The sequence below is a fragment of the Fringilla coelebs genome (genome assembly GCF_963513975.1).
Source record: "Fringilla coelebs genome assembly, chromosome: 12".
Lineage (NCBI taxonomy): Eukaryota > Metazoa > Chordata > Aves > Passeriformes > Fringillidae > Fringilla > Fringilla coelebs.
Genome location: NC_140038.1, coordinates 3628052 through 3655389, shown reverse-complemented (window position 1 = coordinate 3655389; position 27338 = coordinate 3628052). Strand labels below are relative to the sequence as shown.

Genomic DNA, 27338 nt, shown 5'->3' with positions numbered 1-27338 from the left:
CCAGGCAAACACCCAGCCTTGGAGTGGGACCACACAGGGTCACTGTTTAGGGAGGGATCACGTGCTGGATTTTGTCTGGATTGGGTGAGAGGGGTGCAAGTGGTCCCCCGTGGTCCCTGGGGGCTCATGTTAGCTTCCCACCAGACATGTGTGAGCAGGATGTGCCCTGTGATGAGATTCCCAGCTGGAGCAGCACAGGGTATTATTATTGGGTCCCATCCTGAGCTCAGCGCTCAGTTTTTCCTCTGCCCTCCCTCAGACAGTTTCTATTTAAGCTTTTAGGACTCCAGGCTGGGGAAAATTTGAGCAAGAGCCCAGAATATGGTCCATTACCTCCAAATGTTGCTCAGCAGCTTAAAACAGGCCTGGCAAGGGAGACAGCTTAGGAAAACAGTGATGCACCTCGGAAAAGGCACTTTATTCTGTTTACTTCTGCCATACCGGAGTATACAGTGGAAAACCGTGCTGGCTCCGCTTCTCTGCTCTCCTCTCTGGTTTCACACTGCCCAGGTGAGCTCCAGCCATCCCTCCCTGCCAAATCCTACCTGTTGTGCAACCCCCCCCGGGGCTCGGTGCAATTGGCTTCGTGCAGCACACGGCAAGTAGAGAAAGAGCGAGGTGGGTATTTTTCCAAGTGGGCAGGGACTCCTAAATTCCCCTGGCATTGGCCACAGAATATTTTCTGAGCCTCTGCTCCAGTGTCTCAGTGTCTCAGTGTCTCGCCTAGCCCTGGGGAATTTGGGCAGCTTCATCCCCAGCCTGACTCAGCGCAAGCTGCTCCTCATCCTCCCTCTCTTACCAAGAGCTGTGAAAAGCACCCCTGTGGCGACTGGGCTGCCTTCAGAGGAGCCACCACTGGACCAGCCTGGGTGGCTCTGTGGGGACCAGTGTCATCAGGTGCCCCCCAGCACTGTGGCCTCCATCAGGTGGCCCAAATGAGCACCCAAAGTCAGCAATTCCCAGTGATGCTCAGGAATTTTGCCTGTCCCCAGTTGCTTATGCAGTGCCCCCCTCCCCTCCCCAAATGAGATGTGGGGCTACAAGGTGGGCTGGAGCAGCAGCCCCTGTATCCCCAGGGCCCTCCTGCATCTGTGGGATGCCAGCTCCCAGGGAGGAGGAGGAGGAGAGCCGGGAGGAGGTGGCTGGTGGTGCTGCAGGAGGGGCTGGGTGCCCCGGCGGTCTCTGCCACCGCAGCCGAGCCCTTCACACCCAGTACTGGTTGTTTTTCAGCGGGGGGTTGGAAGTCCGGCAGTACTGGAGGAGCTCGGGGTCTGGAGGTGCCCCAGAGCCCGTGCCCGAGGGCGGGGGCCCCGTGCCCTTGCCCTCCAGGCTGGTGACAGTCGTTAGGGGGATGCTTTGGCTGGGGTCTGTCCTCCGGAAGGTCTCGTGGTCCGGCACGGCCCCGTTCTTGGCCTTGGCGGTGGGAGCGCCCTGCACGTGGTGCTTCCCCGTCTTGTTGCGCTTGTGCAGGTAGAAGAGAAGGGGCAGGATGAGGGCCAGCAGGAGTAAAATGAGGCAAATGGGGATGATGATGCTGAACATGTTGGCCTCAATGAAGCTGAGGAAGGTGCCCCCCGCCCCAGGGCTGGGGCTAGTGGTGGCACCGGGGGCCAGCCAGGGAGTGGGGGACATGCCCAGCTCGCTGGCATTGGGGCTGCTCCGCGCCGTGCCACGGGGCACTGGGGGTGAGGGTGCCAGCGGGACTGTCAGCAGGGTGACACCGTAGGATTTGGAGGCATTGTAGGGCTCGATGCCGTACTCCAGGGACGCCAGCGCCGGCGGCACGCCATCAGCCACCAGCTCGAAGATAAAGCTGTCCCTCTGCAGGGGTTGTTGGGTGTCCCCAGCATCCAGCACCTCCAGCCCCACCAGCCCCTGCTCCAGCTCACTCTGGGTGAAGGTTTCCACGGGGGAGGTGGGCTGTCCTGGATCCCTGGATACCCTCACAAGACGGCTGGCACGGGGCGCCCTGCGGACCTTGAAGACCGGCACGCTCTTGGTGTGGTTGGCCAGCTCACTGGCATCGAGGACACTGGTGTCCAGGAGGGCCGTGGCGCCTCGGGGCCACAGGCCGCCCGCTCGGGTCTTCACCGCAGCACGCACGGTCACGTTCACCACGCCGGTCCTGTTTCCTGCCCGCGAAATGGCAACGAACTGGAAGTCGTCCTCAGGCGACCTGAGGTCGCTGAAGGTGAACGTCACCTCCCTGCGGTCCAGCTGCTTCTGTGAGAAGCCCCGTGATGGCTTTTGGTTGACTTGCACCTGCCCAAACCTGGGCTCCCTGGTGATCCTGTACAGGACATTACCTGCCCCTCGTGGTGCGGCGCCCAGCAGGTGATGCTGGGACACGGGGGCCCTGTTCAGGGCTTGGGGCACCTCCAGCACCACTGGGCTGGCAGTGGTGCTCAGGACAGGCAGCACCTCGATCTCCAGTGAGGTCTGGATGGGTGGGTGGTGGCCGCTGGAGAGCCTCAGGACTAAGGAGCCTGGGGCACGGCTGCCAGTGGCAGCAAACACCACGCGGCCAGCATTGACATCCGCCTGGGTGAAGCGGCCGATGGGCTCCCGTGGGTCGTGGGCGCTGGCCACGTGGCCAGAGAGGGGTCTCTGGAGGACGCTGTACACCATCTCCTGTGGGGACACCAGCGCGTCTGCCACATCCAGGTACTCCTGTGACAAGGTGACCACGGAGCCTGGCGGGACCTGCAGCACTTCCTGCCGCTTCACCACCCGCGGTGACGCGGCGCTGCTGGTCACTGTTATGTTGAATGCTTCAGAGATGACCACCCCATCCTGTGGAGGACGGACAGACCGCTGTTCCTGGGGCTGGAGCCACGCCTTGAAACTGAAGTGGTCTTTGGAGACGCTGTCCCCACCATGGGCGTACACCAAACGCCTCGCTGCCAGGTCTGACTGCAGGAAAAAGGGCCGTGACTGCTCCAGGGGCACACCGGCCACCAAGAGCTGTCCGTGAGCTGGTGGCTCTGTCACCAGGAAGACAACATCATATCCAGCCCTCTCAGGGACCAGGATTCGGCTCAGGAGGTTGGAGGCATCCAACACCGAGGTGTCAATCTCAGCCTGCTGAGCCCTTGTGAGCTGCAGACCTGGCGAGAAAAGGGATAAAAATCAACTAATGAAAGTTGGTCAGAGTTTGTTGCAATGATGGAAGAAGGAACTGGATGCAGTTTTAGATGTCTGATGTAATGTATCAGCCATGGAAAACAATGCATTTGTCTTCTTCAGACAAACAAGCTCTCCTGCAGAGCTGGTTTGTCCCATGCTTCTCCATCCTACCCTTACCTGCGTTTTTCCAAAGCTGAGTCAAGCGCTGGGGACAATTTTCCTCGAAGGAGATCAGGACGAGGAGGATGAAAGAATCTGAGATGGTCGTGGGAGTGACCACACGGAAGCGGATGGCATCTTGGGCCAGCCAGAAGGGCTGGCCTGGCATCTCGTGCTGGTAGAAAATCAGCTTGCTGTCCACCTGAAAATTAAAAAAAAACCCCTTGATCAGTTCCTGTCTTGGCTCTGGGATGGAGCAACCAAGCTCTAATTAGGTAAGAAATGGGGATTTTCACTAGCCATGGCACGGTAGTTACCATGGAGAGCTCATGGTGTTGCTTGACCAGGATGTGAAATTGTGGCTTCTCTGTTCCTGGAAGTGTTCAAGACCAGGTTGGACAGGGCTTGGAGCAACCTGCCCTAGTAGAAGGGGTCCCTGTCCGTGGAGGGGGGGAACAAGGAGACCTTATATTGCCCTTCCAACCCAAACTGTTCTGTGACTCTGTGATGTTTCTCCCAGCAAACAGGGGAACTGATGCTCAGAGGAAGGGTTGAGATTACTCAGCATCTTCTGAGGATGAGCATAGCACAGAGGAGCTTCCAGGGAGGGTAAACCTATGTGTCTCTGAGTGATGGAATAAAATAAATCCTTGCTGGGCCCTGCAAAATTTGGCCCCGCAGGAGAAAGGTTTTTTCAGAGCAGGGGTGAAAAAATCATGCTTGGCTCTTCCCTTCAGCAGCAGCCAGGCTGGCTGGCTCTGCAGCAGGGGGATGGCCTAGGAAAAGGGATTATAGCTCCCTCAGCCTCCCCCAGTGCTAAATCCAAGGCTGGGGCAGCAGCTCTTAATCCCTCTTAGCAGCTGCTGGCAGAGCTGGGAAAGTCACAGCAGGGCTGGAGCCTTGTGCTGTCTCCTGCCTGGGATCGGGTGCCTGCGGTGGCAGTGGGCTCAGACTGGGACCCCCATGTGTGGTGGGGGTGGTGAAGGGCCGTGTTTGGGCTTCTGAGGGGCTGGAGGAATTGAAATCTCACCTGGGCTTGGGTGAAGTTCCTGATTTCCTCCCCCTCTGAGGTGGTCAGCCTGCCCAGGCGCGGGGCTTGCTCGATGCTGTAGTACAGAGTGGTGGAGCTGGTGGGGCTGTTGCTCACTGCCTGCAGGTTCTGGCTGGTGATGGGCTGCAGGGCACCTGGAAAACACATCCAGGATGGATTTCAACCAGTCACCTTGCCACCCACCGGCAACCTCTGCCAGGGGCACTCAGCAGGAGTCCCAAGGGGGCCCCATTTGAACTGGATGAGGATGCAGAATGGGCTGGTACCCACCTGGGCAGACAGTGAGGCTCTGCTTCCTGGCCAGGCTGATGATGGGCTCTCTCTGGGCCCTGATGAGGAAGAAATGCCCAGGAGATAGGTTCTCACCATCCCACAGATCGAAGGCGAAGCCGCCGTCCAGGGGTCCTGCGGGAAGCACAGACCTGGGGCACTTGTGGGGGCCAGAGGAGATGCAGCTCCCCATTAACCCATTAGGGATTTTTTGGGATGGGGTTGGCATCCCCTGTGGTGGCACAGTGTCCCCATCACCCTGGGGTGGTGCAGGGGCCTGGGGCACCTCAGTCCTGCCCTACCTTGGTGCACGAAGAGCACGAGGCCATTGTCAATCTGGGCCTGGGTGAACCTCTGGAGCTCAGTGCCGGGCGCTGACCTCAGCACGACCTTCCCGTTGGCCGGGGGCTGGATGGAGTAAGTCACCTCTTCTGCTGGGGAGTCCTCATCCTCAGCACTCAGGATGTGGGGGCTGAGAACAGCCGTGGCACCTTCCCGCAGCTGGGGCACAGGGAGAGGCTGAAATCCCCCTGCCAGACCCCCGGCACCTCTCCCCTTTTTCCCACCCCAGCTCAGACCGCTCTGCTGGGTGCCAGAGCACATCCCAGCCCAACAAGGGCGCCTTGTCTGCGTCCTGGGGACGCCTCCATCTTCTGGCCTCTGCCCAGCCCTGCGTCACCGCTGCCGTGTTTGCCAGCACGTGCCACACAGCTGGGTCTGCGGCGTGTGCTGGAGGGCAAGCGTGCCTCAGTTTCCCCAGTTCCTGGAAGTGGAAGAGGGCACGGTGCCCTGGGGCAGGGGCTGTGCCTTTGGGAGCTTGCTTTGCAGGGAAGGGGTTTTAGTGGGGTGCACAAGCAGCCCCGTCTCTCCCTGGCTGGGTGTTTCTCCTCACTCCTGCTCCCGTACCAGCTCCCATCCCACCGCCCCCTCACAAGGCTGCAGCAAGGCCCGCTGTCCCAGCAAACCCTCCAGGAATGACAAATATGTGGCTGACTTCAGAGCCACTGAGGAATTTCCCAGGACCACTTCCTCCCATCCAGTGGTGCTGACCCTCCCGTGGGAACACTGCCACCCCAAAGCTTTGGCATCTCCCTTCTCCAGCTGGAGGCAACAATTTTCCCTGCTCGTGACCCTGCGCCACATCCCCATCTTGGCAGACCACAGGGATGAATGTTGTGCTGCCAAACAGGTTCTGCCCACACAGCCCAGAGCTGCCCTTTGCCCTCAGGATGCCTGGAAGTCATGGGGTGCATGGATGGAGCTGTGCCACGGCTCACGTGGGGTGGAGGGGTGGGATGTGCAGCATCCCACAGCATCATGAGGCCGGGACCTTGGAAATCTGCATCTCAGGAATCTGCAGGACAACACCCAGGCAGGCGCTGGAGGAGGTGCTCTGCTGGATGAGCTCTGTTCTGCTGTTTTCAGCTGGCCTAACCCAAAACATTGCTTGAGTGGGTGTGGGTGCCGACAGAGAAATTAAATCCCTCAGCAGTCCCCACGGGATGGCAGAGGCAGGCTGGAAAACACAGCTTTGGAGAGGCAGGGTGGGGGAAGTGCTGCTGGACACACAGCCGGGACGGGAGCTTCACTGAGTTTTTTGGGCTGCTTCCTCTCCCCAGCACCCACAGCAGTTGGAACTGCAGTCCCACCGGGGGCTTGGAGCCAAAGAAAATCCCTGTGGGCAAAGCAGGGGGGACTGGCAGCCCTGGGGCACCGCTGTCCCCTGGGAAGGGACAGTCAGAGCGGCTGGAGCAGCTCTGCTGCCGGCCCAGAGCCCGCGCTGTGGGAGCTGACCCATTTCTCCCTGCTCCTCGCCCTCCCTGAATTATTAAAGCCTTCCCCTGGCTCTGTGCTCGCTCCCTCGGCTCTTTGTGTTTGCTCAGCCTCCGTGTCGCCTCGGCTCCCGGGGACAGCGCGCGGGGAGGTGGCGGAGCAGCGCCGGGAGCGTGGCCGTGCGCTGCAGGGCGGTGGAAGCCTCTGCCTCGGTGGCATCCAGCCATCCTTCCTTCAGACCCGGCCCAAAAACCGCTGCTCCTTCCCGAGGGGCTCCACTTTGGGGTCTAGACCCAGCCTGTTGTCCCTCGGCATCCCTGGAAACCTTTGTGCAATCCCTCTCCCGGGCCTGGCCTGACCTTTAAACACTGAAGTCATCCCTCACCAGAGCACAAACACGGCAGGGCTGAGCCTCTCCCATCGTTCCCGTTGGGGGAAGGAAGCCTTTCCCTGCTCCAGAGCTCCTCTGGGCAGCTGTGGTCACTCTTCCCAGGGTACTAAGGGATTCCCATGGAAAGGCAGACAAATTGCTGCCTCAGAGTTTAATTTTAGGAGGTTTTTTTGTCTTTTCACCCTTATTCTTCACATGATGGCTGGGGGGAAGGGAAGGCCATGCTTATACTGGATGTCTGGAGTGGGGAAAAGGGGCTGGCACAGGCCCAGCTTCTCCCTGAGGAGTCAACTTCTCCCTGAATTTTGGCCCAGGTGAGGCAGGCCTACAGAAGGGATTTGGTCAGAAGCTTCCTGGGCTGGAGGGGGAAAATTGGGGCAGGCACAGAGCTGGGGCTGGGGGTACCTCCCAGACATCCCTCAAAACGGCTGTCTCTGGGGCAAGGCAGGGCAGCCCCTTTCCCCTTGGGCATCTTCTCAAGAGTCCAGACTCCCAGAACCCTTCCCAAGGCAACTGTGTGATGATCCCCATGGAGCAGATTGCTTTCCAGCTGCCAGCCTGGGAAATCCCAGATCTGGGATAGTGAAAGTAGGTGTAGGGGGGTGGGGGAGGGATGATTGTGCTTCTGCGTTTCCCACTAAATTCTTTTGCATTAGTGACCCTGAATGGGACAGGGAGGGGTTGGAAGCAGGTGGGAGTTCAGCAGCAGGTGAGACCTCTTCCCTTCTGCGGTTTTCTGGGATGGACGTAAAGAGAGGTGTGAAAGCTGCCCGGATGACCGAGTAATTGCAGCCTGTGTTGGTGAAAAGCGGGCAGGCTGCTCGTGGATCTGCCGGGGATTATCCGGCGGGCAGGGGCTGCGGAGGCGCCGCCGCTGCCGCCGTGGCAGCGCTGGCATTGCGGGGAGATGCTCCCACCTCGCGGCCGCTCCCCGCACCAGCGGCGGGGCGGGACGGGCTCGGGGCGAGCACAGCTCGCTCTCCGCCTCCTCCAGAGCCTCGCCCCGGCGGGAAAACGCTCCTCCCTTCCCATTCCTCCCGGTCCGCCTCTGGGCGGCAGCCCGGCTCCGCCGAGCCGCAGCTCCGCGGGGCGGGTGACCGCGGGTGCGGGGGTGCCCACGCTGGTTCCCTCCCCGCGGCCTCCCAGCCTCACCTGCAAACCGGCGTTGACCTTCAGCCGCGGCGCCTTGGTGCTGCGGGGCAGGATGGTGATGAACAGAGTCCGGGGGTGGCTCTGTCGGGATACCTCGGAGGCGTTGGCCAGGATGGTGAAACTGTCAGCGAGGGATCGGCGACCATCCTGCCTGTACTGGATCTGCTGGTTCTCCACCTGCGGGGCAAGGACCAGGTGATCCTCCACGGATCCACCGGCCCCTCTGGGGAGGTGACCCTGAACCGTCCCGGGAGGATGATGGCAACCCACCACTAGCTCAAGGGTAGCCCTGTGGGTTCTCTGTGGGAAGCAGACCTGGAGCCCAGCATGGGTGCTCTGCCTGCATCCCCACCCCGTATCCTTTATCCCGTACCTGGGGCTGCAGAACAAACCCCTCACCCCAAACGCCTCCATCCCTTCCGATGGGGAGAGGACTCCTGCAGCCCTCCCCAACCTCCCAGTGTGGCTGGGGGCTGGAGACCACCCCGGGCTCTCCCCAAACCCTCGGGAAAGCAGCCTGGTGGGCAGGTGGGTGCTGTACCTCGCTCCAGGTGAAGCTGTGCAGCCCGCCCTGCTCGGGCCGCTGGCTGCTCAGGAGGGTGCCAAACCGGGGGGGCTCGAGCACCCTGAACTCCACACCCAGAGCCGGGTAGTAGGCGTTGGGAATGCGGAGGATGCTCGAGGAGATGGCGGCAGAGCCGCCTCCAGGCACCGTGATGTTGTGGACATCCAAGGGCACGGTGATGGGCAGCACAACCAGGCTGACCACCACCCCCTCCAGAGGGTCTGCACTGCGGGCGGTGACGTCCAGGACAAACTGGTCACGCTCCTCGTTGGCCTTGGAGTGGAGGTAGAGGACTCTGCCACTGTTGATGTCCTCCTGGGTGAAGGACTGGATGGGGTCCAGGCTGGGCTGCTCGTTCATGTCCTGGCTGTGCTGAAGCATTGCCAGGAAGCCGGAGGCTGGGGGGCTGCTCACCAGGTAGACTATGTCTTGGGAAGGTATCTCTTCGTGGGTCACCTGGGAGTGTGGGGGAGATGAGGCATGAGTGGGAGGGCTGGTAACTGAGGCTGGGCTGCCCCACAGCCAGCCCGCTGTGCAATCAATCCCTCAAAGCCTTGTTGTGGGATGGACTGCAAGAACCACCTCACTGAGGCCATGCCTGGAGCCCTCTCTCTTTGCCTCCTGGGCAAAGCCTCACACAGGCCTTGGCCCCGAGCAGGTGGGAGTAAAACGGAGTCCCATGGGTGGCTATCCTGGTTTGGTGGCCAGGGAAGTCATGCAGGCATGGGGATTGACTAGAGAAGGGGATACTCACCATTAAGTCCTCCTCCTTGATCCCCGCTGCTTCCCCCTGGAAAACATAGATCTCCTTGTGGTTGACTATGCTCAGGGGGCTGGGATGGGTGTCCAAGAACACGCTGATGGACAGTGTGTCCTCCACCGCCACCTCATTTGCTTCTACAGTGAACTGGAGCTCATCCCGGGTGTTCCTGCTCCCGTTGTGGTGGTAGGAGATCTCTCCTGCCAGCAGGTCCCTCTGGGAGAAGGCCATGACCGGCTGCTCCCCTCTCAGCACGGTCCCCCACCTTGGGGGGGTGGTTATTAGGAACCGTATCTCCTCATCTGACCTGATGTCCATGTTGGTCTCCAGGCTGAGGACAGAGGAGTCAATGCTCCCTTGGGTGCCCTGGTGGATGACCAGACCAGTGTTGTTGACAATTCTGATGTAGGGGTCTGATGCCTGCACTTCCAGGAGGGCTGTGGTTTGGTGGAGGCCATCCGAGACCTGCAGCTGGATCCAGCCCCGGTCAGCCCCGGAATGGACAAAGAGGATCTTCTTCTTCCTCAAGTCATCCTGCGTGAATCGGTAGACCTGGTGGCGTCTGTCATCCACAGACACAATGCTCCCAAACAAGATGTCCTTCCTGGTCAGCACCAGCTGCGCGTCGGAGAAGCCGGAGTCCTTGTCAGTGAAGGCAATGTGGTCGGTGGTCAGCAGGTGCTGCCCGTGGCGCACCACGTTGAAGACTCTGTTCACTGCCCGGACAGGGCTGTGGTCGTTGACGGGCTGGATGGAGACCCTGAAAACGCCCCTCACCTCCTCGGCCTCAGACCCGGCGCTGCCCTCGCCCTGCCTGACGGCCACGAAGGGGATGTCGTCCTCCAGCGTCTCGGAGTCATCGTGCTGGTACAGCAGCCGGCGCTGCAGGATGTCGTCGTTGGTGAACTCCGTGATCTCCTCTCGGGAGGCCCAGCCGTGGGACGCAGCCCAGGCCAGCCTGCCGTGCGCTGGCCCCTCAATCACCTCATAGACGTAGTCCATGCTGTTCACGCTCTGCACAAACAAGTGATCCTTGGAGATGACGGCCTGTCCGCCTTCCGGCACGGTCAGGAGCACGTTGGTCAAATTTGGTGCATCGGGGTCCCCACCAATGCTGATTCTGTAGGTGTAGACGGGCGAGTGCCGCTCACCAGCGTGGACGCGGAACTGGAAGAAGTCCTCAGCTTGCTGGGAGTTCCTGATGGTCACGCTGTAGCTCAGGTGGTTGCCCTGCAGGTCCTCTTCACTAAATCCAAAGCCTTCAGTCAGCCTGTTACCAAGCAGCTCCAGGTTTCCCTTTTTGGGAGCCTGGACGATCATGTAGCGGAAGGGAACTGGGGCAGAGTTTGGATCTTCCAGCATTGCCTCCAGCTCCTTGCTGGTGATATTTCTGTGCCGCTTATTCTTCATCTGGAGGGGAGCCATGGTCCTCATCTTAATGGTGGCTCTTTTAATCCGTACGGGGAAGGTGTTGTTTGGCAAGACCTTCTGCCCCACCTGTACTTTGAATCTCACCTCCTCCACGCTGTCTTCCAGACGGTGTTCCGGGTCTGTGCTAAAATACTGGATGCGCCCTTGCTCCAGGTCTTGTTGGTGGAAGGACTCGACTTTTTTCCATTCCCCTCCCATGCTCCCTTGCTTCTGGACCTCACCATACTTCAGAGGCTCCGTGAGGACGTACAGGATGGAGACCCGCTGTTCCACGGCGTTCGTCTCCACGGACAGGTTGGCTGTGGTGATGCGCGCCGCCCCTCCTTGGGAGAGGGAGAGGCCGGTGTTATTGAGCAGGCGGATGTCAGGATCAATGGCCAGGATCCTCAGGGTGGCAATGGGGCTCGGGACGGCGCCATCACTCACCTGCAAGGTGAGCTGTAAGTTTGTCCCACCCTGGTGCACATAGACTACGCTGCCAGCTTCCAGGTCCCTGCAGGAGAACTCTTCAATGGGCACTCCAGGGTGGAAGTCGAGCTCCACGTAGCCCTCCTCCATCTGCTGACCGTGCAGCTGGAATTCGAGGTCATCGCAGGACGAGTCATCATCCAGGACCTGCAGGATGTCGGTGGTCAGGTGCTTCCGTGTGTGCTTCAGGATTGTCATGTGGTTCCCACGGGGGAAGATCACCTGTGGGGCATCGTTGACAGGGTTGATCATGATGGGCAGCAGGTACACCTGCCCCTGCCGCAGGCACTCTGGGACCCCTTGCTGGGTGGTCACTGTCACCTCCAGCATCAGCTGGTCCATGGGCCCTTCGGAGCCATCGTGGACATACCTGACTTTCCGATTCACAATGTCTAACAAGGTGAACTTCCTTCTGCTCCTGGACCCGGGAATGTCCAGCTCCAGTTGGCCGTGCCTGGGGTCACCGGTGATGCTGAAGAGGATTTGGGACTGACGGATGTTGGCCAGGCTCAAGTCTACCGTAGGCTGGGCGTGTTTCCACTCCAGGTAGGCCATGCCCCCTTCAGAGACGATGAGAGGGCTGACGTGCAGCAGCCTGCTGATGTTGGCAAAGGCGGGTGGGAAGCTGCTGTCGGGCCGGCATGGTTCCACCACCAGGCCCGGTGCTCCGGAAAAGCCGTTTGGAGGTGGGGAAGTGGATGCCTCGTCCTGCTCATACACCTCCTCATAGTCCCAGTAGTGGTCCTGCTTCCCACAGCCTGCTGTGATGTCCTTTGTGATGACGGCATCCTGCAGGCTCCTCCTCTGCAGGTTTATCCGGAGGTCCTCCAGGCAGCCAACAAACGAGTGGTTGGTCATGGTCCACAACGAGATGAAAGAAAGATGGTGCTCCCTCAGCCTCTGCAAAGCTTTTTCATCCATACCTCCAATGAAGAGGTTTCCCTGAAGGTCCAGGTAGTTGTTGATGCCGCGGTTGGATGTGGATGAAGCGTAGTAATCGATCAGGATCTCAAACTTGTGGATGTCCGTGTGGACCTTGACATAGTGCTGCTGCTCGTCGCTGATGAAGACGTTGTTGTGCAGGACGATGACGCCGTTCCCCTTCTCCACAAACCCTCTCAGGCGCCCGTTGGAGATCTCCAGGTAGAAGAAGTCATTCTCCAGCCCTGCGTGGTAGATGAGGGGTGCCTGGGTGATGCTCGTCGTTATCACAAACTCGATGGTCGCTTCCTGCCTTGCGTCCCAGGTGGGAAAAGCAACATAGGAGTGTGGCCCCGGGAACCCAAATGGGTCCTCAGGCTCTGCAGAGAACTGTGTGCTGCACCCTTCCTGGACGTGGTGGAAGGTCTTGGAGCTGCCATCAGCAGACAGATGGGAGAGGACATCCAGGCCGTTGAATGTCACCAAGTGAAGGCACCCCCTGAAGGGAGGGCTGGCCTCGGCAAGGTAGGGCAGGTCCAGCCTGCCTATCCCGCCGGCATAGAGGCCGTACTGGATGTCCAGCTCCCTTGCTGGCCCTGCGATGTCTGCAGAGCTGTTGAAGAGGCCGTCGATGGTCAGCGTCATCCTGCCGTCTTCCACCAGCAGCTCCACGTCGTGCACTGCCAGGTTATCCAGCTGCAGCCCTGCTGGGGACTGCAAGGTCACCTCCTCCAAGCCCAGCTGCAGCCTGGCCTGCAGGGAAAGACACAAAACCCTCAGCTCAAGTGGGACCTCTCCACCTTCCAGTAGCACCTGAATAGATCCACACCCAGGTGCTCACAAGGGTTTTGGTCCCTTGTTCATTCCTCCACCTCTGGATGTGCTCCTCCTTCCTCCTCCCCATGGGCCTGCCCTCTTTGTCCTGCTCTCTGAGTTTCTCTCCTTTTTCGCTCATTCTCAGCAAACCCCAGTCTCAGGGCTGGGGTCCTCCACCTCCCAGTTCCACAGCTGGGCTTTTCCCTCTCCCCTGACAAGAGCAGCCCTGCCAAATGCTGGCTCTTCTTCCCTGCCCTATCTTGCCCACTGCCCTCCATCCTTGCAACCTGGGCTGCTTCCAGCCCTTTCCCTGGGAACGGGCAGGGGAAATAGCAGGCTTTGCTCCTCGTGGGCAGCAGCCTGGAGCCTGCCTAAGTAGAGGGTTGGCTGGTGAGACACATGGCCTGCATTAGGGACACCTCTGGCCAGTGGCTCGCTTGCTCTTCTGCTTTGGTTTAATGCGGTTGGTAGCCCGGCCCAGGCTGCAGGAGAGGCAGGACATGTGCCTCGATGCTCCCTGCCCTTTGCCTTCATGGTAGATGCAAACACTATTACCACAACACGGAATTTTATTGCTCTGTCTTGATTGCTTCCCATGTTCCTGTTGGGACGAGGGAGATCTTTTCTTTCCCTGGATCCTCTCGTCTCACCCCCTCACATCTGAGGGTGCTGTGCACCGTGTCTGACCACACAATGCACACGGGGTGCCAGTGTCAGGGTGCCCCCGTGACCAACCCCAGCATCACCCAGGCAGCGGGTGAGCAGCTTCCCCAGATGGAGCCTGCTTCTCTGTATTTAACCAAGTCTTCCAAGACTGTGTCCACTCTCCTCTTGGAGCTCTGTCAGGGATCCTGGCAGCTGGGCTGCCCCTTCATCCTCTCACTGGAGGAAGTGAGCAGGACACAGTCTCAAGCTACGTCAGGGAAGGGATAGGTTGGATATTAGGAAGAAATTTTCACTGAAAGAATAATAAAGCACTGGAATGCTCTTCCCAGGGAGATGGTAGAATCACCATCTCTGGATGTGTTTAAAAAAAGCCTGGACATGGCACTTGGTGCTATGGTCTAGTTGAGGTGTTAGGGCATGGGTTGGACTCGATGATCCTGGAGGTCTCTTCCACCCTCATCATTCTGTGATTCTGTGAAATCACACTCCCATATATCTACACTTAAGCCATGACAGAGACCCCAGCCCAGGGAGAGGAGGGGGTGCTGACCTGCAGGCGGCCGGCTTGCAGCTGGAGCAGGAGGTGGTCGGGCTGGCCGGCAGCCAGGAAGAGCAGCCCGTTCCCCTGGCTGGTGAACAGCTGCAGCCGCAGCCGCACCGTGCGCGAGGCGTCCGCCAGCGGCATCTCCACGAAGCTGTCCCCGAAGAAAGAGGCTGGGGAGAGAAGGGAGAAAGGTCAGGCAGGGAGGGACGCCTCCTGCAAGCCCTGTCCAGGTGGGTGCTGTGGTTATGGAGCCTCCCGAGCCCAGCCATCAGCCCTTCCCTTGTTTGCCATCTGACAGGTTACTGGAGTCCAGCAGCCTAAAAAGACCCGTGGGGGAGTCTGTTTTTCTGATTTTCCTAAAGAAATCCTGGAATGAGCTTGGGTTGGAAGGAAACTTAAAGCTCATCTAGTCCAAGTCCCCTGCTATGGCCTGTAGCATTTCACTTTCACGAGGGACCTGCAGCTTCTGACCTCTACCTCCCCTCTTCCTTGCCCTCCACTTTGGAAAAGATGCAGAAATTTTCCACTATTCCAGATTGCTCCAAGCCCTTGTCCAATCTGGCCTTGGACACCTCCAGGGATGGGGCAGCCAGAGCTTCTCTGGGCAACCTGTGGCAGGGCCCCAGTACCTTCTGATTAAAGGAACTGTGTTTCTCCTCATTGCAGGCGGAATAAACAGGAGTGCCAGCGATCCATAGGTGGATGTGAGAGTGGATGGAAACCTTGGCTCAAAGCGGGCACCTGGAGATGCAGCTGGAACACGTTCAACACCCAGTATGCATCAGCCCTGGAGGACTCAGCTCAATGGCATGTGGTCATGAAATGACAGACTGTGTCACAGGGCAGAGGCAGAAGAGTGCAGGATTAAGAGTACAGGGAGCGGCCAGGCTTTAATTTTAGAGCGCTTTTCATTTTTAGCTGACTCAATGCATGCATGTGCATCTCACACATGTTAACTGTGTGTGTGGCTGGGGCCTGCAGCCACCCATCCTGCTTGGCTCCAGCTCAGCCCGTGGCAAAACTCTGTGCTCAAGCATAAACACTGCAGCCCTGTAAGCTGGAAATGTTTGGGGAGGATATGTCAGGGACGGGGGCAAATGCACATTTTCAGTCCATATGTAGTCACAGGCTCTGCTGGAGTTTATATGTGTGAAGTTTTCCTGCTGTGCTTTACTAGAGCACTTAGCAGATCCACCCAGTTCCAGACCTACACTTAGGTTTGGGCTCCCAGATCTGTCTTGCTGAACAAGAACAGGATTTTGGTTTTGAGGGTCCCAGCCCCTGATGTCTTTTGGAGGAGGCAGGGGTGAATGTTGGATGCTGGGGCGACACCAATCTTCTGCACAGTGAGGTCTGGGTGTAAACACCCACATCTGCTCTTACAACTGCTTCCCTGGATGCATTTTCCTCTTGCCCAAATTTCCGTGGGATGACCAGGCTGGGAATGGGCAATGCAGGCTTTGCTCACGGGGTGGTGCACTGAGTGCAAACCCAACCCTGCAGGACAGCCACAGTCACTGAGGCATTTGGAAGGGGAACATCTTTAGAGGTGATGGCAAAAGCTGGCGTGGCAGGGACAGAGCTGGAGCGCTCTGATTTAGCTTTTCCCATTTTCTTCAGGGCTGAGCCCTGCAGTGCCCAGCATGGGGGAAGCTTTTCTGAACCCTTTGGGAATGGGGAGACCTCCTTGTCTAGGACACCACAAAAAATCATTTCCTGCCACTGGCAGCAGAAGAAAGTGCCTCAGTTTTCCCCTGTGGTCTGGGAGGATGACGTGGGTGTTGCAAGGACCATCACCCCACCCGCTCTGGACAGGGAGGAAATGGCACCATGGAAATATTTGCCCTTTGCTGTAAGACCGAGCCCTTTGCCCAGCCCAGGGCAAGGCTGTCATGGTGCCTGCTGCTGGCATGGGGCACTTTGGCTTCCTTGTCCTCTGCAGCCCAGCCAGTGACTCAGAGGAGCTGTTCTGTTCTCTGCAGGGCTCTGTCCTTCCCTGACCTGCTCCCTCCTTCCCCTGGTCCCAGCAAAACCAGCCTTGCCCAGCGGCCAAGGGCGGTGGTGGGTGCTGGGGCTCTCAGCACCGCCTTGTCCCGGGGCTTGCTGAGCAGGAGTGACGTGGCACAGTGGAAAAGGGAACGTTCCTGTCCCTCCTTGCACAACCACAGGCACACATGCGTGCACACGTGGTCCCCAGAGACATCCATGGACATTATGTGCTGGCTTCCCTCTGCATGCTCCATGCTCCAGCTCCCACTGGGATTTTGCTACATTTTAGCAGCTTCCCCTAATTCAAAAATGTTTTTCAGATGGGCACTGAGTGGCTGCTCTCACAGGGAGGGAAAGCTTGGCTGGGCTGGACCCACCAGCAACTCCCATGCCCACCCAGGGGCTGGGCAGTGTCTTGCTGGAGGTGCTGGGGATGAGGGTTTGGGGCTGCTCCAGCACGACCAGCTTGTTTTCCAGTGTGCCAGGGGGCACCAGCTCCTGCAGCCAGCACATTTTGTCCTGCCTGCACTCTACCAAAGAAATGTTTTCCGTCTTCTCTCATAAAATACTAATAATAAAAAGCTCCCAGAGGTGCGGATGCCTAGGGGAGTGGTGCTGTTTGTTGGGGAGGAGGAAGGACCTTGCCCGGACCCAGGAGGTGCTGTAATTTTTCTCTGGCAGCAGAGGCAGTTACTGCTGTTTGTCCTCCCAAATTCCTGCTCTATTTCAGGGCCACTCTCCTCCTCCCTCATCAGCCCAGCCAGGATGTGAAGCCACTTGGCCTGTGACATTTCACTTTCACAAGGGACATGCAGCTTCTCACCTCTATCTCCCCTCTTCCTTGCCCTCCACTTTGGAAAAGACGCAGAAAACATGGATTTTTTTGAGTTCTTTTCAAATGCATTTTGCTCTGGAGAAGCCTCCATGGGACAGGGTGCCCCATCCTGGTCCATCACCTGGAGCAAGCAGGGACTTCCAGGCACCCATGCCCATCTTGGGCAGGCTCAGGTGAGCTCCTGGGATGAGTTCTCACACCCCAAAAGCACCTATCTCAAGTGATTTAAGGCAGCCATGATCATACCACAGGAGTGTCGTGCCCCTCATCCCTGGATGCAGATGCCCAAGGGGGGCCCTCCTCTCCTGCCATGGGGAGCAAGAGGTCCCCAAATCCTGGCCAGGGGTTGGAGTGGACACCCCGGATGTCCCACTCACCCCGGATAAAAGCAATTGACATTCCCATCTTGCTGCGTCCCACAGGAAATCACCATCCCAGCCTTGCCAAGCCGATTGAAAGGCGTTGACGAGGCGAGAGGAGCCTCCGTCACAGTTTCCGAGCAGCCAGCCAGCAGCCGGCAGATTACAGACTGCAGTGTCACTTGGGTTTGGGGTGGTTTTCTTTGCATTGAAAAAAACAAGGAGATGAGCCAAAAGCTCTAAGCAGGGCTCTGGGAGCGAGGTCCGGGGCTGCTCCCGGGGCCGGCAAAGAGCGAGGGCTCCGTGCGAGCCGGCCCTGCCCCGGCGGCCGCCGGCCACGCGTCGGGCCCGGCAGCTCTGGCCCTCTTCCCCTGCTGGAAACAGGGCTGGTCCGGCCTCTCCAGCGGCTGCTTTTTCGGTGTTCAGGGATTTTCCGACTGGGGGAGCAGGAGCAGAGCCCGGGGGAAGATCCCCATCCATTCTCCCAGTGTTTGGGGCTCAGCGAGGCTGTTTTGGGCTCTCCTTTGTGTTTTAAACACGCATCTCAGCACAGAAACTTCTCCCACCTCCTTCCCTGCACGTAGGAGGTGGAAGGAGCCAAGTCCGGGCCCAGGCGAAGGGAAATGCTCGGAAAGCTCAGCGCAGAGAGGACCAGCCCTGGGCACGGAGGGTTTCGGCAGCAGGGACAGTCCTGGGCAGGTGTGGGAGGGCACGGGAGCTGCTGGGGGGCTGCTGCCCTGCCCCAAAGCTCCCACCCCAGCCTGGAGCATCCCCAGCCCAGCTGCATTCTGGGCGGCGAGAGGAGCAGCACCGGGTACAACCCTGAGGGGCTGCAGGGTCCCCCATCGCTCTGGCCACGGGAGGACGCCGAGGCTGAGGTGGAAGGAGCGGAGCGAACCCTGCCCGGGGATCGGGGCGTGGAGCCGGGGAGGGGCTGGATGCTCAACAAGGCTCCATTCAGGCTGCGGTGGGGCAGGTGGGGGCCAGGGCCGGTGGCCGGCTGTGTTTGCAGGGAGGGGACTGGAATTCATTAAAGCCGCTCTTTAATGACCGCAGCGGTGCCAGGAGAGCCCCGTGCAGACACACGCGCCCCCCTGAAAGGCTCCCTGTGTTCGCAGCCGCTTCCCACCCCGGCCACACCGCTTTTCCAACGGTGGAAAAACAGCCGGGGAGTGAAAGCTCCTTGTTGCCCGAACAGCCCCGGGCTTGTGCGGCCGCTGGTGCAGCCCAGCCCGCCGGCTGCCCTCCTTCCTGCCCGCCCCACTGTGCCAACAAGCGGCCCCTGCGCTGTGCCCGCTGCTGGGGCGCTGCCGCAAGGGCAGCCTGCTGCAATCCTTCTCCGCAGCCGGTTTTGAGGCCCTCGGAATTGTTTGGGGATATTTTTTTTTAAATTCGTGTAACTTTTAAGGTAGTGGGGTCACCCGTTGCCAGCCTCGTTGTGCTGCACCCCCACCCGCTGTGCAAAGGGCGGAGGGGCTGGGGGATGTGAACACCGGAGAGATTCGGCGGGACGTAAACGTTCGAGGGGTGAAAATAGCGGAGGGGTTCAGGGGAATGCCAACAGCAGAGGGGCTGGGCGATGTGAACACCGGAGGGGCTGGGGGGTGGCTGCCCAGCGCTGGGGATGCTGCTCGGCAGCTCGGTCCCCTCCTGCTCCCCCCGCAGTGTGTGCTCAAGGCTCCCGCCCCGCTCCCAGCGCAGGCAGGGTGGGCAGGACCGGCGCCCAGCGTGGGTGGTCCCGGGGCTCAGGGTCCCTTGTCCCCAGCCTGGCTCTGATGCCCAATGGGACCTATAGCCCCCCGGAGCTGGAGCTGGGCTGGGCCCCTGTCCCCACACAGAGTGGAGGGGCCACGGGAGGAAGGGATCCAATGGGCTTTTGGAGAAAGGCTTCATTATGTTCCACATTCCCTTCATTTTACGGTGTGGTTTTATTTATGGCCAGGGAAGGAAATGAGCAGCCTGCGAGGAGGTTAAGGCAAACACGGTAGCCCTCAGCTTTGGCTGTGGCTTTACTGGGGGGACAAATGGGGGGCAGCTGCTTCAGACATGCCCTGAGACCCGAGCTGAGCACCCCTCTGGGTCTCCACAGCAAAGAAACCCCAGTGCAATGGGGATGAGCTGGGTTTAGTCCGCAGCAAGGGCATTGAAACCCAGCGGGGATCACAGCACAGCCCCCTTGTGCCTGCCCCAGGAAAGCCCGGGGTTCTGCCTCAGGATTTATGGGATGGGGTGTCAGAGGCACAGATCCATCCCTGCTGGGATAGCTCCTGGCACGCAGGAGGACTCTTCCTTTTATCCCCAGTCCCAGTGATTCCAGGCACTGCTGCTCCCACATCCTGAGCCAGGGCTGTGCGTGCTTTTCCAGCCCCGGCAATGGGAATCAGTGCTCCGGTTCTCGCCTCCCCCCCTCCATCTGGCCCTCCCTCCCGGCGGGGCTCCCAGGGGCCGGCGCTTTCCAGGAGCGCTGGCCAGCACCCTGGAAAAGCATTGCTGGAAAGCAGCACCCACAAAACCACCAGGAAAGCCGTGGCTGGTCACCTCCCCAGCTCTGGTAACCTTCCCAGGTCTGCCGACCACCAGAAGTGCCATTGCCCTTGTTTTGGGCGTGGGAGGAGAGTCCTGGCCAGGGGTGCTTTGCTTCGCCCCCATCCCACCCGGGTGGCCTCTGGCTGCAGCACGCTGCTTTGAACCCCTCCTCCTGTGTTTATTCCTTCAGTTCCTCTCCCCCGTTCCCCGGCCAGCTGCTCTGCTCTCGCCGTCCCCAGCCTGACAGCTTTGGGGAAAAACAGCCTTTTTACAGCCCACGGACTCTGGGGTCAGGGGAAAACATGAAAACGTGCCCCCTGCTAATTCTGTGCTGTCTGGGAGGGGGCTGGTTGTACCCTCCCGTGTCCTGCCAGTTCACAAGCCCTGCCCAGCGCCTGTGCCTGCTCCTGCCTGCCTTCCCCATCCTCAAGGAGCAGCATTAGGAGCTGTGATACAGCAGGGAGGCCACAAAGCAGGGTCCAGGAGGCTTGGCTAGAGCTCCAGAGCTCCATCGCTTATCCAGCATGGTTTTACGATGATTCAAGCACAGCCCTACAGCTGATGGTATTTCCTGAGCTCTCCTGCTCGGCCAGATGCAGAGCCCTGGAGGGGAGGGCAAGGAGCTGGGAGCCAGCCTGAACCCCCCCACAAAGGTCACAGTGCTTTTGGGAAGAGCTGTGGCCCTGGAGCGAGCACCCCCAAAGCCTGGCAGGAGCAGGAGCAGCACGAAGAGCTTTTAAGGATGTGTGGCTCAATGGCTCCGGAGGGACTGAAGGAATAAGCCCAGGCTGGAAGCAGTGTTGGGAGTGTTTGCCCTGGGAAGTGAAGCGGGGAGAGAAAGTGGGAGGATTTGGGGAAGCAGGAGGCTCAATGGGGCTTTTGTGCCGTCCCCTGCAGCGTGACTCAGGCTCACTCAGGCTCCCGCTGCCAGGAGAAGTTGGCCTGGAAATACTGTATCAGCCCCAGAGGACGTGGTTTCCAAACCATTCGAAGTCGGGTTTTGTTCTATTTTTTCGGGTTTTTTCTCTCCCCCAAGCCCTCTTCCCCTGTCTCACAGGCTGGCAGGTTTTCCAGCTCCACCCTGCACATCCTGGCACCCGCTGCCACTGTGTTCCCTACCCCAGCTGCTTCCCACCCAGCCAGGAGAAGGTAGCAGAGCTGAGGGAGGGCACGTGGTGGCACAGGAGGGGACAGTCCCGGCCAGCCCTGTGCCGGAGGAGTGGGGCACCTGGTGCACATCCCACCTGCAGATCCCTGAACCCCATCCCTGCCTGTCCAGCAGAGCCAGTGCCTGTTCCCAAGCCCATCCCCAGGCGCAGCGAGAGGAAGGAGCTGGCGGGGGGACCGGAGGAGCCAGGCCAGGGGACGCTCACAGACACGCCTGGAGCGGCTCGGTGTTACCGGAGAGATCCTGCCTGCTGTCAACAAACAGCCCGCCGGAGAGGGGCCGGCTCCAGCCGCCCGGGCTCTGATGTTTCCCAGCCCCGCTGGTGTCAAGTGGCTCCCGACGTGCCGGGATGGGGGGAGTTATCAGCCAAAATCGTGGGGGAAGAATGAGCAGGAGCGGGAGCGTTGAAACCTTGCCAGAAGATACCTGCTTGCCTTAATTGCAGCATCCAGGGATGGGGAAATGTGTCAAGAGGGATGGAAAACGTGCGTTTGTGGTGTGAAATGTGTAAATTGGGGCCGTTCAGCTTCAGTTGTGCTGGCAAGGCAGCACCCACAGCGCCCTGCACCCTACAGGGCACCAAGGACCACGGCCAGGACGAGCTTTTGGTGATGCTGAGTGCTGTGAGGGGCAGAGAAAAGTGTCTCCATGGACTGAGATGGGGGTTTGCAGCGTGGATGGGGGAAAGAGAGGATATTTTTTGCTCCTCTGGGGCTGACATACTAAACTGTCTGCAAAGAAAATTAGTATTGTTTTCTTTTCCCCTCTTTCTAGAGCTGAAAGCCCTGTCCTCTCCTCTTCCCCCACCCTTCCAGAGGTCCCCCTCCCCACTCCTGCTATCCCTGACTTTTCCATGCATGAGAAACACCCACTGGGGTGATGTTTATAGAGAAAATAAATGCCTGCTCTATTTGTGGCCCGGGGGGAGGCCCGGCTGGGGGGGGCTGTGGGGGTGTGGAAGCCGGTGCTCACATCCCCTCCCAGGGCTGCAGGGCTTTCTCAGCCACATCCACCTCGGGCCAAGACTTCCCTCTCCTCTCCCAAGCTCCCAGAGGAAATGACCCTGGTGGGCTCAGAAATTTCTGTGGGATGGGATGCTGAAAACCTTGAAGCCCTTCTGAAGCCCAGATGGAGGCTGGGAAAAGGGGATGGGAAATTCCTGCTGCCTGCCCCTCTCTCTGCCAGGGCTGCAGCCCGCCAGGGGTGTGAGATGGTCGAGGATGGGGAGCACCCATCAGCACGAGCACTCGGTGACTCCAAACCCTCCCATGCCTCGCCTGCCTGCAGCAAAGAGGAAAAACAACTTCCAGAAAACCAAGACTTGGGCAAAAGTAGCAGCGGGGATTCACAGGGCCATCCCCAGCTGACTCACAGCTCCTTCCCCAGCCAGTGAGTCATGGTGATGGATCCGTGTTGCTGCTCCGTCTCCTTGTCTGGGAGGCACGTGATGGGCCCCGCCACCTCCAAACCATGTTTGCCCCATCACTCTCTCCACTCCCAGCAGTTTTTGGCACGCTTCTCAGGGCTGCTTTGGGGCTGTCAGGCAGCCAAGGCAGCCCCTGGGCACAGGGCAGCTCCCAGAGGCACTGCCCGGAGCCATGGGCGGCACACCCAGGGAACGGGGATGGAAAATGGGAACTGATCACCCTCCTGGATGCACAGCTCAGGGCACAAACATCTCCCACCCCACCCTGATGCCAGCTGAGAGGCCCTGTTTGGTCTGTCCTGAGGGTAAAGGACTGGCAATGGGTGACAAATCAGGCAGCAAACCTGCATGCTCCCTGCCCTGGGGCTGGGAAGAGCTACAGCAGCCCTGCTCCGACGGATTTTAGCCTGGCTTTGCAGATCCCAGTGCTGCCCTGACTCTCAGCTCTGTTTTGCCAAGCAAAGGCTTTGTGAAAGGCTCTCTGACTTCAGAGAACGTACTGGGGTTATGCTTCATAGAATATATTAATGTTATATTAAAAATTATCCTCGTATAACAATACCTAACTATATTCTGGTATATTGGTCAATCTATTAGGTCTGAGGGGTGTCCCATCCCAGGGCAGCATGGCAACGTCCAACCAAACACAGGGCACGATGGAGAGAGCTCAGGAAGGGCTGGATTGGGAATTTGGGAGCTCTGGTGGGCACCCTCCTCTCTCTGTGTCCCAGGGGTTTGGAGATGCAGTGTGGGGAAGGGGCTGGTGGCAAATGAGGCTCGGGCTGCCCAGGTGAGAGCTGGGAAGGGCACAGGAGTTTCTAGGAGTCTCCCAGCTGAAGGCTGGGGGTGATGCTCACACTCAGCCTTCCCAAAAAGGAGACAAAGCGAGCCCAGCACCTGGAAAGGGCCAGGGAGCAGCCCCGGGGAGCCCAGGCTGGGCTGGGCCAAGGCCTGCTGTGAACAGTCTGTGCTTGGAGCTTTATTTAGGCACGCAGGCTCCCGCCTCCCAGGCCCTGTTCCTGTCCAGCCTTCAACCTGACGCGAGCTCCTCGGGGCGAGCTTAACCCTGTCCTGCAATCCTGCAGGAATGCACTTATTATATTTTTGCCCACAGCTCTCTGTTGCTAAATATAAGAGTGAGACAAGAATATTCCTCCCCGATTCCCACGATACCAGTTTGTGTTCTCCCCCCTTTTCAGCATTTTTCCTGTTCTTTCCCATCAGCTGGAAACTTTTCCAGCTGCTTTGAGCTATGACCTTAAAACATGTGGCGCGACCATAAAAAAGAAAGTTTGAATAAATCAGCCAGATTTCCAAAAGTGGAGGAAAGGAAGAGCCGAGGTGGCTCCGTGGGGCTGAGGAACCTGGAGAGAGCAGAAGGGATCCTGGATGGACACCCCAGGGCAGACACTGCTCCCTGTCCATGGGTGGGATCCTGGACATGCCAGTATCCCTCCTGCCTCCCCAGGACCCCATCACTGCCTCTGGGGTCTGCCTAGACTTTGGAGGGTGTCACATTATTTGGCACTCACTTGCTGAAATCTTGGGGTGAACGCTGCTCGCGGGAAGTCCACACACCCAATTCTCTCTTCTCCCCTCTCTCCAAACCTCCTCTAACAGGGATTTTGGGGAAGGGGGAGCCCAGCCTGTGGGTGACCTCACTGGGAACCGGAGGGGAGCCAGGCTGTCGAAAAATAGTTTACGAAAGCTTCACACTCTGATGTCAAAGGGACAAGTTTTATGAGTGTTTTTTCTTTTTTGGTATAATCCTGTATTTGATGAAGTGCATGATGACTCTTCCCATGCTGGGCTGGGCAGGAAGCCCCGGGTTCCTGAACCTGAGCTTGGAGGGAACACAGAACACAGGCTTCACCCCAAAAACCTCAGCCCCATGCTCAGCATGCTGCTCGTGGCTCTCCCTGATGGAGATGGGCAGGGATGTCCCACGGTGGGCAGCCCATGGGAACAGCTGGAATGAGTGCTGCTGGGCTCAGCAGAGATGTTCTCACCTGCAGGGGGGTGGTGGGAAGCTGCTGCCCAGACCCACAGGGTCACAGCTGGCACATCTGTTTCAGCCCAGGGCAGAAACAGCCACCAGCATTTGAAAATGGGAGTAAACCCCTTTTCCTCCCCAGCCCCAGGTGTTGACCAGGGAGGGGCCCACTGATCCCCAGAGCCGTGTAACAGCCATGGGGGAGTCACCTGGGGCTGCCAGTGAAAGCCATGGAGGTTTCAGGGTTTTTTGGGGGTTTCTCCCCATGAGAGAAAGAATTTGGGATTGCCATGGGCAGCCCTCAGACCCACCCTGGACACCGCGCAAGCAACAGATCCATGTGGGGAAATCCCATTCTGGGATGGAAAGGTCAGGGCTGAGAGGAAGGAGACCACTCTGTTCATTAACAAAAGGGATTTTTTTCCACTCAGCTTGCCAGGCGCCCTCCTATTTTGGTGCATGACAAAAAATAGAAAGAACAAGGCCTAAGGTAATGAAAGGAGCATGTCCCAGAGGCCACCTGCTCTCTGGGAGGAAACAGGGACAGCAGGAGACCAACAGCAGCCCTGCAGGTGCTGAGGGCCACGAGGCTGGGCTCTGGGACAATCCTCCTCCTTGCACTGACCCAGGATGGGATGCAGAAGATGGTTAGGAAGCAAAAGACTGGAGGTTTTCAGCAATTCCTTTGGGAACTGCCGGGAGCAAGCTCCTGCCTCAGGGCTGGTCAGAGTCCTGGTCCCTGGGGGGAAGTCTGGGGAAGAGACACTGCTCAGTGAAATTATAAATTATTTTTGGGGTGAGTTAGGGACGTGAAAGTGCTTTTGAAACGCCCCTCACGTTCAAAGCTGCAGATGCTTATGCGGTGCCCAGTCAGACCCCAGGCACAGCTTGGAGGGTCAGACCCGTCCTGGTGGAACAGAGCCCGCTGAGGCAGGGAGGGAGCCGGGAGGGAGCCGGGCTGTGGGACAGCTGGCAGGATGCTGAGGCTGGACACACGTCCGTGACGAGAGCTGGGTGTGCAAACCTGGCCGCTCCATGGCGAAAACTGGGTATGAATCCCGCACCTCTGTATGAATCCCGCCGGAGCTGCCGCGCCCTGTGCGGCCAGCCCTGTGCCACCACGGGGGCACCCTCAGCCCCAGCTGGTCCCCGCTGCCCTGGCACGGCAGGGATGGTCCCACAACCCTTCTGGGGCCGTGCTGCTGGGAAAAGCGAGCCACTCACTCACCCCTCGCCCCGGACCGCCAGCCACCGCAGCACGGACAGCCCGGGAGGGGACACACCCGCGACTCCCGGGGTGAAGAGGGGCTGCCCTCGCAGTCGGCTCCCGTGGCCAGGCCAAACATGGGCAGGGAGGGCTGGCGAGCTCCCTCCCCGTGGCGCCGGGCTTGGCGGTGCCTTTGCCCGGCCGGCTGCCCTGGCGCCGAGCGAAGCCGCTCCGAGGCGCATCCCACGCGGAGCGCACACACACACACCGTGCGCCCTGCCGAAAGCTCCCAGCGAGGCACCACGGCCCGGAGAGCCGCTCCTCTCCCTGCCTCGGCTTCCCCCAAACGCCCTGCCCCAAAGCACAGCGCTCCTGCCAGCCTGGCACAGCACCCCGCGGAGGGACAGCCCGCAGCCGTGGGTCACCCACGTCCGCAGCGCTCCCCAGCTCTCCCAGGAACGGGATTATCCCCAGGGATTTCCCAGCCGTCACTCTCGGGGTGGGGACGGGACTCACCTCCGGCCGGGGGTCCCGCGCTGAGGGGCCGGGGGTGGCCGGCCAGCAGCAGCAGCAGCAGCACGGTGGCGATGCCACCTCGGGCACCCATCGCGTCCCCGGGGCTGCGGCAGCGGCGAGGGCTCCGGGACGGCACAGCCTCGGCCGGCGCCTGCTCCAGCCCAGGGCTCCCGCTACTACTATATTTAATAAAGCGGAGCGAGGGAGGGACCTGCAACTTCTCCCGCCTGTCAGAAAGGAGAATTTCGCTCAGATTACAACCCCAATTTTCCCTCTTAAAGAGCTAGAGGCCCTCGCCACCCACACCCGCTCCTGAAAGCAGCCTTGTTCCCGCCGGCGAGGGAGGGAGGAGCGGGGACGGAGCCCGACGAGGGGTGCGAGGGGCGGCTCCGGAGGCACCGCCCGCTCCGGGCTGAGCAGGATGTCAGAGTCCCAAAATACTCTGGCTTGGAAGCGACCCACCAGGATCATCGAATCCGACTGTTAAGTGAGCGGCCCGTGCAGGGATCAAAGCTTGGTGTTATTAGCACCGTGCTCCAACCAACTGGGCTAATCTCCACAGATCCCGTGGCACTTCTGGGGGAGCAAAGCCAGTTCCTGGTGTCCACGCAGACCCAGATCAGTGACTCGGTCCCGAAGCTGCTGTTACCCACCCCTGGCCGTATTCCTGAGTGGCCCTGCAAACCTCACACCTCTCTCAGCTGGCAGTCAGGCTGACCTTTGGCCCTCAGGGCTCACAGCACTCCAGCTGTGCCAGCACAACGCTGGGGAAAGAACTTTCCAGCTTCTCCTCCTGATGCAAAGCTGATCCAGGACAAGGCCACCACCCTTTGGAGACCCAGCATCCCACCCAGCCTGGCTCCCTGCTCCTTGCTTGTGCCCCATCTTTCCAACCCTATCCAAAGGTGCTCCCATCCTCCTCCTGGGCTCTTGTGCAGCACACCCCTCCTTCCTCATGGATGTCTGGATTTCAGGCCCTTTCCCCCCGTGCCATGCTTGGCTGATGGATTACATGTGCCTTGTTTCCTGCTGGGTTAATTCTAACCCCTCCAGGGCCCTCGGCGTGACTTTGCCGTCTTTGGCAGCATTTGCAACACCTTCCAGCATAGAGTCATCTGCAAACATAATTAATTTGTTGTTTACTTTTGCTTTCAGATCATTAATAAAGACATTAAATAAACCTGGGATGCGCTGTTTTTTCAGTAACTTTTTCTGAGTAATTGCCA

General features: G+C 59.3%; 1 protein-coding gene across 1 annotated transcript; it reads right to left on the bottom strand.

Annotated features, from left to right (window-relative positions):
- Positions 1-403: 403 nt before the first annotated feature.
- Positions 404-26437, bottom strand: CSPG4 (chondroitin sulfate proteoglycan 4). Its single transcript, XM_084213979.1, has 10 exons — positions 26113-26437; positions 14100-14263; positions 9242-12820; positions 8464-8943; positions 7923-8099; positions 4909-5107; positions 4607-4741; positions 4316-4470; positions 3304-3487; positions 404-3107 (listed from the first exon to the last, which is right to left on the bottom strand). The coding sequence occupies exons 1-10, from the start codon at positions 26201-26203 to the stop codon at positions 1204-1206; spliced, it is 7068 nt and encodes a 2355-aa protein (XP_084070105.1). The 5' UTR covers positions 26204-26437; the 3' UTR covers positions 404-1203.
- Positions 26438-27338: the final 901 nt, after the last annotated feature.

What these genes read in the sequence shown, in the direction of transcription:
- CSPG4 (XM_084213979.1), bottom strand. Translation starts at nt 26,203, where the DNA reads ATGGGTGCCCGAGGTGGCATCGCCACCGTGCTGCTGCTGCTGCTGCTG. An exon ending in TCAAGGAGGAGGACTTAATG is followed by an intron (nt 8,944 to 9,241) that starts GTGAGTATCCCC and finishes CCACACTCCCAG; the next exon opens with GTGACCCACGAAGAGATACC. An exon ending in GGAACTTCACCCAAGCCCAG is followed by an intron (nt 3,488 to 4,315) that starts GTGAGATTTCAA and finishes TTTAATTTTCAG; the next exon opens with GTGGACAGCAAGCTGATTTT.